This window comes from Micropterus salmoides, unplaced genomic scaffold (genome assembly GCF_014851395.1).
Source record: "Micropterus salmoides isolate LMB-PRFRI ecotype aquatic unplaced genomic scaffold, ASM1485139v1 Ms_hic_scaffold_6, whole genome shotgun sequence".
NCBI lineage: Eukaryota > Metazoa > Chordata > Actinopteri > Centrarchiformes > Centrarchidae > Micropterus > Micropterus salmoides.
The window spans coordinates 9,752,694-9,765,245 of NW_024044348.1; the positions used below are offsets into that span (position 1 = coordinate 9,752,694).

A 12,552-nucleotide genomic window follows, 5' to 3' on the forward strand; every position below is an offset into this window, starting at 1 on the left:
AACACGGCACCGCCCGCTTCACCACGCACACTTCCAGGTCAGACTGATTCAGCTACTGAACTGTTAAACACATGCTATTATGTTTAACTACTCAAACGTTACACATCAGTCTGTATCTCAAAACCCCGATTTAATGTGTGTCAGGCCTTTAACCTCTGAGGTGTGTTTGTGGTCTTTCAGACACCAGGACCTCTTCTAAACTGCTCAAAAAATATTGTTTTATCACTTTGATACATCATGACTTTTGTTTCTAAACATGATTTTAAACTGATGCTATGTTTCAGAAGTCATTTTCAGAGACCCCCAGCTGTACAACATTACATAAAAACGAATATTCAAATGTGCTGCATCAATAAATGCCCAAATATTTGGATTTCTGTCATTGTTTATAAGAAGTCTAACACGGAGTGGAAGTCAAACATAATTAACATCACAATGCAGGATAACATAATGTACATCAGTTTGTCTTTTTGGTAAACAAAATAAATATATTTGTTAGTGTGCCAGCATGCAGTTTGTGGCAAAGGGAAGGTGAAAACTGAAACTATTAATCGGTTAGTCAAATCTATACAGAAAAACAATATGCAGCTATTGTGATAACTGGTTGATAGTTTAAGTTACCTTTGAAGCTTATTTGTAGGACAATGAGCATTAGGAAATATATTGCATTTTAATGACCAAATGATAAATTAAGAAAATAATTGTCTGATTAATTGATAATGAAAATAATCATTAGTAGCAACCTTAGTTATTTACATCTTGTTGGAAAGTCCAACAACTCGGTCAAAAGAAGAAATGTCCTGATCTCCTGATCCTTAATATTCTGCCAACACTTCAGCTACTGTGAGACTACATCAAAATAAATAAAGCTATTTAAATATTGAGCTTCAAGTTCATTGTTGATCTTGGAAACACCAGTTAATAAAACCTTGCAGTCCATTTAGTAACCTTTCTGTATTAAGTATTTTAAGGACTTCAGTTGTGCTTGAGAGTTAATATAAAATAAAAAATGAGCTTGCAGAAAATTTTCTAAATAAATCTCAATCCATTTTAAGATGGTCCACAGCTGAATTTTCTAGTTTTGAGTCTCTTCCAGTGCAAGGATGCACAGAGGATGTCAGATTTGCATTTTATTTAAATGTTTGACCCCAGAATAGCTCTGCTTTAGGGAAAGATTCCCTGTGTCATGAGACCTATGTTATTGTGCACAGTGTCTGAAAGTCTGAGTATGATATGTGGATTAGCTTATCTACAGCATGAACAAAATATTGATGTTCAGGCACAGTTTCTAACCAACAGCAGCTCTTTAAAGTCACGGTTAACCTTCAAAATGTTCCTGAAAAAGACACAAAATGATTAAAATCACAAGAGGGCCTTTTATATTTTCAAACAAAGAAGCCTTTTTGTTCACAACTTACTCATGCTTCTGAACTGAAATAGCAAATTAACATCAACAAAAAAACCAATATAAAAACAGAGTCAAATCCTAACCAATCATATTTATTTTGTACATCTACCTGTATAGCATTTCCAGGAAAATGTGTGTGCTAATGCAAAGTGGTTACAAAAATAAAGCACATTCTTACGTAAATAGGACATGACAGAAAAACTACACAACTACAAATGCTGAATAAGAAAATAAGAGACCGTATCACTTGAATGTCTGTGCCTTCCTGTCATTGTTCAACCAATTTATCAAAAGACGTCTGGTAACAGACAAGATGTTCAATTCAATTCAAGTACTGTAAATGTGTTCATACAAGTCAACAGTCATTTACATGGGCAGTAACAATCTCTGCAGCAGTTCCAAATGAGTTGTGGAAGAAACTGATTAATATAATAAACATGATTCTAGCAAATACATCATCGTAGAAATACCAACAAAGTAATGATTGCATTTTCTCAACTTGTACTCACTGTAATTTTATGTTTCTGTTATCATCTCATAAACAACTCTGACAAGCATTTAACCTTGTCAAATCTGAGTTTTAATATAACCTTTATGATGCATTGTGATGTAACAATGTGCTAATACTCGTAGTAAATTACCTCAGTCATCAATAGTGGTTTCTCATTAAAAAACAGCATTTCCAACTGTACAATGCATTTTAGTGACATGCATCCGTCAACATAAATTGTTGGAGACTGGAATGACTTACATACGTCTATCTTCTAATGTAAACTATAGATAATGTTACTCTAGGCAGTACCTCTGCGTTAACACTTTAATATACTGGGTTTAAGCAAGAAACAAAAAAATATATATCTCACTGACAGTCAGGTTAATCTCTGTTGGATCTCTTTAAGTCAAGAACATAAACAAGGAATTATGCCAAAGAAATGTTGTGTAAATGCGGCAGCTTATTGTATCAAATAACTGTACAAGAATACTATGATTAAAAAGACAAAAAAAAAAAGAAGAAATGGATGGAAGTTTCTTGTGTGATTCGAAATTGTCCTCTCAGTTCCTGGTCAAGAGGTAAAGTGTTCAAAAAAGGCAGTTGGGGTCTTTAAAAAGTCTCCCTCTTCATTAAGCTATTGCCTTTGCTTCAGGCAGGAACGCCTCCCAAAACTTTATAAGCTGGAATACAATTAGGTCAAGAAGAATTAAAAGAAAGTTAAAATGTGTTGTTATTTTGCATAATAAAATCATATTGAATGTGATATTTAGCTAAATGTTTACCCGTTGTTGAGACTGCTGCATTGCCTCCAAATATTTGATTATCTGGCTCTTGAAATCCTTGGCTTTTTCTTTCTGAAAGACAAAAATGTTGTCACATCTCAAGTTCTTTGCCAATGGAAAAGGCAGTTGTAGGAATCTCTTTCAGAACTTCTCCGGCTTCCAACATACATGGAGAAAGGAAATAGTCTGAAGAAAACTACTGTCAAAAAACTGTTAAAACTATCGCACGGCTTGTAATATAAGAACAACTTTAAGAACAACCATATTTTATATTTTGTAACTTTCTGTAATGCTCATCCTACTGGTCTTTTAAAAGTGCTTAATGATGACCCTGATGAAGGCCATAGGCTGAAACGCGTTGGTCTCACAATTAAGTTGTTCTTTATACTACTAAATGCTAGAATGTCAAATGCACAGCGCCGGCAAAAATAAAGTATGAATTTTTAACTTTAACGTTGCAAAGTTCTTCCTCTGTTGATCAGTGTCGAAAAAAGTCACATTAAATCCACTTTGATCCAAAGTTGTAGTAAGACAATAAAACATGAAAACATTATTTTTAGCAATTATAAAACATAAACATACCTCAAACCTGAGAACCTCCTTGCGTACAGTCACGCCAATCCGGTCAAAGTCTCTCTCGTACTGAGTAACCCTCGCCTCCCACTGAGAACAGACATGAGGAGGAGATGTTAAACAAAGTATTAATATCTTGATATTTTCCAGCATGTTAACTAAAAAAATAAATACACATCAAACTGCAGAAACCTGTTACACGGAATGTCCTTATCTGATAGCACAGTAATACATCTGACAAACCTCTATAAAGAAATGAGAAACACTTTTATTTGTACTAGCCAAAGTACTAAGAAACAGGTACATCAGTGCACTGTTGCACAATGTAGAAGCACCATCCAAGATGGTGCTTCTACATTGTTCGAGTCCAGCATAAAGAAACTAGATTCATATCCAACAGGTTTTTTGCAGTTGTATAGGCAGGGTTTTTTTCAATTAATCGATTGATCGTTTGGTCTATAAAATGTCAGAAAAAAGTAAAAAATTACCATCAAAAAGCCCAAGGTGACTTCTTTAAATAGCTTGTACGTCAGACCCAAAGATATCCAATTTATCATAAGTAAAATCATATCAAACATGATAGAGCAGAAGTGTGAACTAGCAAAACAAAGAAATGCATTTTCACTTGATAAACAATTAATCCATCCATCATCTTCAGCCACTTACACACCTGGACAAGTGGCCAGTTCATCACAGGGCTGACACGTAGACAAACAACCGTTCACATTCACACACATTCAGACCTACGTGCAATTTATAGTCGCCAATTAACCTACGCGTGTCTTTGAACTGTGGGAGGAAGCCAGAGCACCTAGAGAGAACATGCAAACTCCGCACAGAAACGCCTGGGACAACCAAGGTTCAAAGCCTGGACCTTCTTGCTGTGAGGCAGCAGTGCTAACCACTGCACCAACTTTTTGCCCTTAAATAATTAATCAGTTACCAAAATTGCAGGCTCTATTCTTGACACTGAAGATTTGGCTTCAAATCCTAAACAAAACGATGTATAACAAAATATAGAAAAGGATCTCCTTTGTCAAGAAGCTGATAATTTTGTCCTTTGCAACAACTAAACATGGGAAGAATAAACGTTCTCCCTTTCGAAGAGAGTGGGCTACAACTATGAGTCAGCTGGGTGGTAGAAAAAGGGTCTCATAGTCCCTCCAGAACCACATGACGAACACACGTTTTTTGCTGCCTGGTTCACTCTAACTTCAAACTAATATGGTCACCATCCTGACTGTGTTAATGTAAAGATCTTTCAGGCTTGGTTCAGTGGCTGTGCGGTCACTGTGACTGTTACCTCAGTGATCTCTTCTTTGGCCTGCTGCAGTTTGTCCGGCTTGTTGGCCCATAGCAGCTTGGCCTCTGACTCTCTCTTCTTCTGGAGTGTGCTCTGAGCCTCCTGCCATCGCTGCCATGCCCGCATGCGCTGGTCAAAACACCCCTGTGGACATCCATTTTAGATTAGATGACAATAGTAACACAACTCTAGATCATTCCAATTACCAAACGGAGATCAGGTGGCACACTTTGAGGAAAACTGTAAGCTAGCAGGTTAAAGGTTATTAGAAAGCGCCTTTATGGTCCTCAATTCCATTAAGTTCTATTTTATTTATGTAGCGCCAAATCCCAACAACAGTTATCTCATAGCGCTTTTCATAAAAGAGCAGGTCTAGACCATACTCTGTGATGTTATTTACAGAAACTCAAAAATTCCCACCAAGAGCAAGGACTAAGCAACAGAGGCAAGGAAAAACTTCCTTCTAAGAGGCAGAAACATCGAGCAGAACCATGGCTCAGGGTGGGCGGCCATCTGCCTCGACCGGTTTGGGGTGGGTGAGTGAGTGAGTGAGTGAGTGAATGAATGAATGAGTGAGCGAGCGAGCGAGCAAGCAAGAAAGAAAGAGAGAAAGGGCAAGAGATGTATATTGGTAGAGATATTTATAGTAATTTTCCTCTGACAAAATGCAGGGTTCAGAGAGAGTTGCACATCCTGCACTATTGAAAATACGGCAAACTTGCAGACATGAGTGTCATCTCATGTATTAAAAAGTGTCTGACACTAATGTGCAGATACTTCTGTACAGGTGATCCTACCCCCTTTCTTTTACTACCTTTAGCTGTCCAACACATATAAATCAATTTAAGTGATTTCATTTTGCTAGATAACAGTGGCTTAAAACAAGGATGTTTTTTCCTTTATTTTAGTCCTGGTATCAAGAATTACATAAGCTTTACATTTCAAAGACTTACTTTACTTATCTTTATTTCTCATTAATGTATATCTATAATTCTACAGCTTTGAGCTTACCCGCATGGCACCCAGCAGGCGGATGTAGTCGGCCAGCAGCTCTTCAAAGATGAAGAAGTCACTGGCTGCCTGCTCCTGATGCAGTTGCTCCATCTTGTCCTCCACCTCTGCCAGCTGGGACAGCGCCCGAGACAGGGCGGTGTTATCCTCAGAGTTTCCCAACATGGCCATACTTTTGGCAAATATTGCCGTGTTCCCACACAGCTCTGGTTTTGAAAGAGGAAATAGAAAATTTATTGAGTCTCACCCTAAAAGAAATGGCAGCTTGACTGTGCTCTTCTGTTTCCTCAGGTGAAACAATTTGATAATAAAAATTGGGCAGACAAAGAAAAGTCAAGAAAGGCAGATGCAGCTCTCACCCTTCCTGTGATTGACCAGGGAGTCGACCAAGGCATGAAGCTTCCTCAACTGCTGCTCCTCGCTCTCCACCTCCTGGAACTTGTCCTCAAACCACTGAGACACAAAGCAGAAAGAGGACAACATCATGAAAAAAACAAAACCAAACAACCTCATCACATCTAGAATGGAAGGCCTGTTTGTCTTGCTACTATTGTATGTAAGGCAGTATTCCACAATCAATTGACAATCAACAACCAATATTATAAATTTCAGTTCAAACTATGAAATGTCCTTTTTTATTTACCAATATTTCTGTTTACAGTCATTTAAAAGAATCATATTCAGTAATGATATGAAGTTATCATTCTATGCAACTGTCTATATGAATTCTAAAAACATGAATAGTTTAATAAAGATAGATAAAAAATATGGAATACTATACAGTATAGTACAATTGTGCATTATGTTATCAGGTCTTAATTATTAAAATAATATATTTTCCTTTTGTCTATATGCCACTCATCTTTCAGGGTTTATCCAACATTGGATTTCTCCACATGCAAAAGTCACAGATTTCATCCATAGTTCCCGTACAGTGTCAGACTCATTCATTTTGATGGTCATCTTGTTGACAGCATCTGATGCCTTATTGATCATTTTGAGGAAGCCAGCTCCACTCAGCGTCTGGGTGCTCACTGCTCTGGGTAGCTGAAAACACACACGCACACGCACACACACAGCTCAAAAGTTAGCAGTTGAGTTACTTTGTCATTGTCAGGAATCAAGAATCTAAAGTTCAGTAATTTAGATCAATCAACTGAGCATTCCTTTTCAATGTGGGGATGTTTTATCCATCCATCTTATTGCTACTAGAAAAATCTTTTAGTATTTTAAAATACCCACATCTTCTCTCTCTAAGAACTCACGGACGTCAGGATCTTGTAGTAACAATGGGTGAGACACTATTCTCTGAAGATACCTGCAAAAAACATATTGGCAGCGAGATGAGCAAGAAGTAAAACTTAAACTTGCACACAAAAAACATTGGAACAGCGGTAGAAAAATGGTTAAAAAGGCCTCAGAGAGAACATATTTATATCTGCACTTGGCCCAGTATGAATATTAATTATCATCTCATGTATAATGTCCCTGTTTAAAACATGTACTGATCCTTGCCTCTCCAGAGCTGCTCTTCTTCTCTCCACAAACTCTACTGATGACGGGTCGTCCATTCCCACCTTCACTTTGGTCATTCCTGTTGGTCCAAATGAATGTCACAAAGGAAAAAAAAAAAAAGACAAAGCACAAAACACATACACTGAAAAAAAAGAAGAGCTGGGCACCCACCTACAACACTTTTCTCAGGTGGTGGTGGAATTATGCAGCCATGGAGGGACTGCTTGACCGACAACTTTTCATAAAGACCCAGAAAGTCACTGTAACGCCTCCTCGCATAGAAGGCTTTACTCTTGAACATGGGCAAGGAAGTCTGAAAGTAGAGACAGGGACAATACACTAGAAAGGCACAGAACATGAAAAGCCAAATACTAACTAACAATAGTGAAGATTTAGACATAGTAGCAGTTTTAGGAGGCAAGTTAAAATACACAATAATATATGCGTCAACACAAGCTTGACAACAGACCCTGGTGGATACTTTGTAGGTCACATATGCATTCATGCCGTCTCCTAGGAGGACAGAAACATTGGAGATACATTGAAGATGAGAATTAATTAGACTGTAGTCTGAAATTAATGTGTCAGGGCATTTAAAGAAGCTATAACCATGAAAGTTACTTATTCAATGGTGTAATTATCAAACTGCTTTGCAAATAGCAACACCTGAATGAACTGGAAATTCCAGATAGCTGTATCACAGTTTATGGCTGAACATTATGGAGAGAAAAAATAGACACTGACCAACTTTCTCAGGGTTGGTGACAGCAACATCCACATCAAAACTATCCTTGGCCTCTTCGTCCTCCAACTGTAATTAATGAGAAGAACACAACTCTGAACATTTGTCTGTCACACACAGATTACTTGGCACTACAGAGTAGGCACTGCAAAAGCATGAATGCAAGTAATTGTTTCCAAGTTCCTAGGCAGCTCAGCTCAGCCGTGGCCTGTACCTGCTCCAGGGAGGTGGGCTGCATGGCAGCAGGGCTCTGAGTGATCGAGGAGGCTGGATGAGTGCCAGAGGAGGTGGAAAGCTCCTTCCGAGCAGAGCCAGGCTTGTCTGTGCTCAGCTCCACGTGTGCCTCTAGGGGAAGAAAATACTTTTGATTAATGTTTGCCTCTCTTCATCTAAAAAGAAAAGAAAATCAGACGACTGAAGTGTACATCAGACAGGATCACACACACTACACACACTGTCAAACAATAGCTTCACACTTGATTTGTCCAGAACAGTGCACTGGTGCTTTGGCAGCTATTACTTCACTGTAGAAAAGCTACAGTTAACACTAACGTATTCTGACAACATTGCTACATTATCATTGATAAATGATGTGTATGAGTCTACAAAGAGATAAATCTATGCACAATGCCATTTCACAAAACTTAATTTTTTTAATCCCCTGTAAAACTGAGCAGGACTTTGTTAATGTGACTCTGTCTGATAATTCTCTGTTTTATCCCTTTTAAACTCCCATTGGCTGTTGACCAGATGACAACAAGATTTCAGGCTTGGTAATAACTTAAGCTAGTATCAAACCTCAGAACTTATTTAGTACAAACCGTGGGTCGAACCTAGGACCCTCTTGCTGTGAGGCCACAGTGTTATCCACTGGACTGCTGCGCTGCCTGGTCTGACCTGAGAAACCTTTTTTCATCTTCTTTAAGGATTAGTTAGTGTGTGAGAGATTTCTGTGTTAGTGGTTTGTCAGTGTCTTTAGAGGGTGTAATAATACTTCAGCTTTAGATTTTAAGTTTTTTGGCAGCTACTTATATTAACCCTGACAGGAATGTGGAAATAGGGCGGTGAGTTGGTGCAGGTCTTCACTAGATATCTTTGAGAAGTTTGTATTTATAAGTTTGTGTTTTGTAATACTTGAGTTTAGATACAAAGACAGCCTTTTTTTTTTTTAAATCTGCTACCTTCATTTAAAAAGAAATGTCAAACGTGCCAAATGTTTCAGTGTGTAATGTTGTCTTCAAGGAGTACTGAGAGCTTTAGTATTGCACAGTAAGACTTTTTAAAAGGAAAAAAAAAATTAATGCAGCAGGGATACTCTGACGGGCGGCATGGTGATGCAGTGGGTAGCACTGTCGCCTCACAGCAAGAAGGTCGTGGGTTTAAACCCCGGTTTCCCCGGCCTTTCTGTGTGGAGTTTGCATGTTCTCCCCGTGTCTGCGTGGGTTCTCTCCAGGTGCTCCGGCTTCCTCCCACCATCCAAAGACATGTAGACTAGGTTAATTGGCGACCCTAAATTGTCCTTAGGTGTGAGTGTGAGCATGAGTGGTTGTTTGTCTATGTGTGGCCCTGCGATGGACTGGCGACCTGTCCAGGGTGTACCCTGCGCCCGATGTCAGCTGAGATTGGCTCCAGCCCCCCCGCGACCCTGTGCGCAGGATAAGCGGTTGATGATGGATGGATGGATGGATGGATGGATGGATGGGATACTCTGCCATTTAGTACAAAGTATGGGGCAAAGCTCCAAAAACCTACACTTTCCCTAATGCAACTGCATTAGTATTGTCTGACATGACCCTACGCTTAAAACAAGCCGTGTCACCAGACTATGAATCCTGTACCGAACAGGAAAATTACAACTAAATGGGATAAAATGTACAGAAATTGTAAGTAGAAAATGTCTCCGAACCAGCAAACAGGTCGTTGTCATCATCAGAGTGAACTCCATTAGATCTGGCAGTTGTGTTGTTGGCCTCCTCCTCACTGAACAGATCTGGCGGCATCTCATTGACATGGTCCGGCTGAGAAACTCCTCGGCTCACAGCCACAGGGTTGTTACTCTGCAGACAGATAGGATGATAGTTTTTAATGAGAAACGCTGAGTTGATACACAAACAGAAGGGGTGCCGGTAGAGGAACAGTTACTTGTGTTATCTCAAACCGCTATAACGTTTTTACAGACACAGATAAGTAGAAGAAGAAGAAGAAGGCGGCGGCTGGGTGGAGTCCTGTGAGCTGGATATCATTAAAACCTCACTTAAAATCTTAACGAAATAACGGTTGTAAACATGAGTCCTTCATGGGAAACGCGGAAGTTTGCTTTTGATTCAGCAGGGGGGAGTTAAGGGAAACTCAAATTCAGAAATCTAGAGCTGTCAAATCTGGATTAGATTGTCCCAGAGAGGCTGAAGATTCTTTAAAACACAGTTCCAGATTTGTGAAACCTTTATTTTATTTGTCAAAATGCGATGGTTGCGATGGGTTATGTGGCCCTTTTCTTCATTTTCACAAATAACTGTGAAAACTGTGTTTTAAAGAATCCTTAGCATCTCTGGGACAATATAGTCCAGATCTGACAGCTGTAGGCATAGTGGTTTATGATCTGGACCTGATGAACTGCCGAATCGGAAGCTAACTTCGGTGTCCTAAAACTGGGGCATCTTTAAATTAAAACACCATGACAGGCCGAAACAGCCAAAAGACATGTAGAATTTTACTAGCTAGATATGAGTCAAAATTGAAAACTAACTTCGGCTATGATTATAAAACAATTTAGTGTATTTTATACAAAATCTTCCGACATTCCTCCCCTCTCTGTCAGTGTTTCACCGTTAGTTTGGATGCCATGAATGCAGGTCAGATCAGCTAGAGGCTGACCTACTGGCTCGTTCACTTAACGTTATATATATATATATATATATATATATATGTACACGCACAGGTTGTAATTAATAACAATGAGCTGTAAACATACGTTACTGACGAAGATGTCCTCTCCCTCGTCGCTGTCTCCGTCTGCCATGTCAGCTAGTCCGGCTCCAGGATCCTCTGTTGCAGGGAAAGGAGGGGGATTCCGATCCGAGCTGGCCGCCATATTCCGTGTTGTGAGAGGGTCTGACGTAGGCGGAAGTTGGCGGAGCGACGAAGGTGAAAGCAAACGGCTGCAGCGACACCAAGCGCCATGAAAAAAAAAGACGACTTACAGTTTTTCCTCGGTTGCTTCAACACATTTCTTGAAATTATGCCTCTTTTTCTCGAAACTCTAAACACAAATCCAAAACTTCTCACACAATTCCCCAAACATCTTATTTTCAGGTCAAAATGAAGCTCTCCACTCAGAACTATTTCTGCTGAAAAACCAAACGTTGCCCTTAGCTTTGACACACCAGCCCTCAAAAACACACACTACTTACACGCTGGTGAGATAAATTCAAAACAATACTAAAAAAAAATGGTTATAAGGAATGTTGCTTGTGGTTCTCCCCCTCAAAAACCTTTTCACATGATGAACACAACAACAGACTATACAGTACAAAACACCAAACAACAAATTATTCTGCCCCAGCATCCAGTTTTTGGTCTGTCCTCTTCCTCCTCGCTGGTGTTCTCTACCTTTTCCTTCACATCTCTCTGGATTATTATTTGTTCCAAAACTGAATGAACTGACTCGGGCCTTATTAAAGGTTTTGATTGGTGTTTTATCAGTTATGCCTCTTTGTGTTTCCGCTGTGTGCTAATTGAGCTTAAGCTGTACTGACTTGAGTGAACAATATTGAATGTTAGTGCTTTCTAAATGACCACATGATGTAGGCATTAAGAAACGAAAGGATTTGTGTGTAGAGTTTAGGGAAATGAGTGTGCTTTTTGAAAAAAGGAGTTATTGGTAAATGGTAATGGTAAGCAAACGGTCTCATTTCCAAAAAGCGTTATATTATTATTATTATTATTATTATCTTGTATTATTGTTGGGTACTTTATGCGAGTTTAGTTTTGAATTATTTTTAATAAAATATTGTAATCCAGGTTCAACAATGTTGTAACTTTTGTTTTGAAAAGTGTATAAATAAAGTTTATTATTATACTTATTATTATTGGACTCGTGGCCTCAGTACCATAAATGCAGGTTTGTTAATAATAAAAAAAATACTTGCATGATTATTCAAATGTTATGCTAATTTATTCCCCAATACATTTTTATTAAAATATTGTGCTTTTTTCTCAAAGCTAAATTGAACTTGGCAGCGGGGGCCCAGGTTCACTGTTTGTGGAAGCCTAAGTTTATTTTTATGTTAGTATGTTAGCCTGGTTCCTCTCTGAATCACCACCCACATCTTAGATTTTTCTCAATGATTCACATCAATGAATGAAGTGAAAGAAGTCTGACTATAATGTTGGTAATACGCTCCACCAAAGCACAATATGGGAACATTTGGCCCTGTCTTTATTCCACTATATTTCTTTGACTGCCATAAGCACTGGAACCTATAATGACCATATTGTAGCTACAACATTCAAATTCTGCCAATATGAGATAAAATAGAAGACTCACAGAGGCCATATTTATGCATTATAGTACTTATACTGCTTAAAGTAGAAATCCCCCCCCGATAATTCCTTGTAAAGGATTTGACTATGTTATTCCACCTCTGTGTATAATAGCCTGGTTGCACATCTCTCAAATAGAGATGATAGAGTGAGATAGAGTGATTATAATGATGTGAAACAAAA

The 12,552-nt window shown here is 38.7% G+C and overlaps 1 protein-coding gene across 1 annotated transcript; it reads right to left on the minus strand.

The window, feature by feature from the left end:
- Positions 1 to 1,478: 1,478 nt before the first annotated feature.
- LOC119889758 (sorting nexin-1-like) lies at positions 1,479 to 10,937 on the minus strand. Its single transcript, XM_038700570.1, has 15 exons — positions 10,799 to 10,937; positions 9,734 to 9,884; positions 8,042 to 8,172; positions 7,830 to 7,896; positions 7,555 to 7,598; positions 7,257 to 7,398; positions 7,086 to 7,164; positions 6,813 to 6,888; positions 6,504 to 6,617; positions 5,930 to 6,023; positions 5,571 to 5,776; positions 4,560 to 4,703; positions 3,266 to 3,346; positions 2,684 to 2,755; positions 1,479 to 2,581 (listed from the first exon to the last, which is right to left on the minus strand). The coding sequence occupies exons 1-15, from the start codon at positions 10,916 to 10,918 to the stop codon at positions 2,531 to 2,533; spliced, it is 1,572 nt and encodes a 523-aa protein (XP_038556498.1). The 5' UTR covers positions 10,919 to 10,937; the 3' UTR covers positions 1,479 to 2,530.
- Positions 10,938 to 12,552: the final 1,615 nt, after the last annotated feature.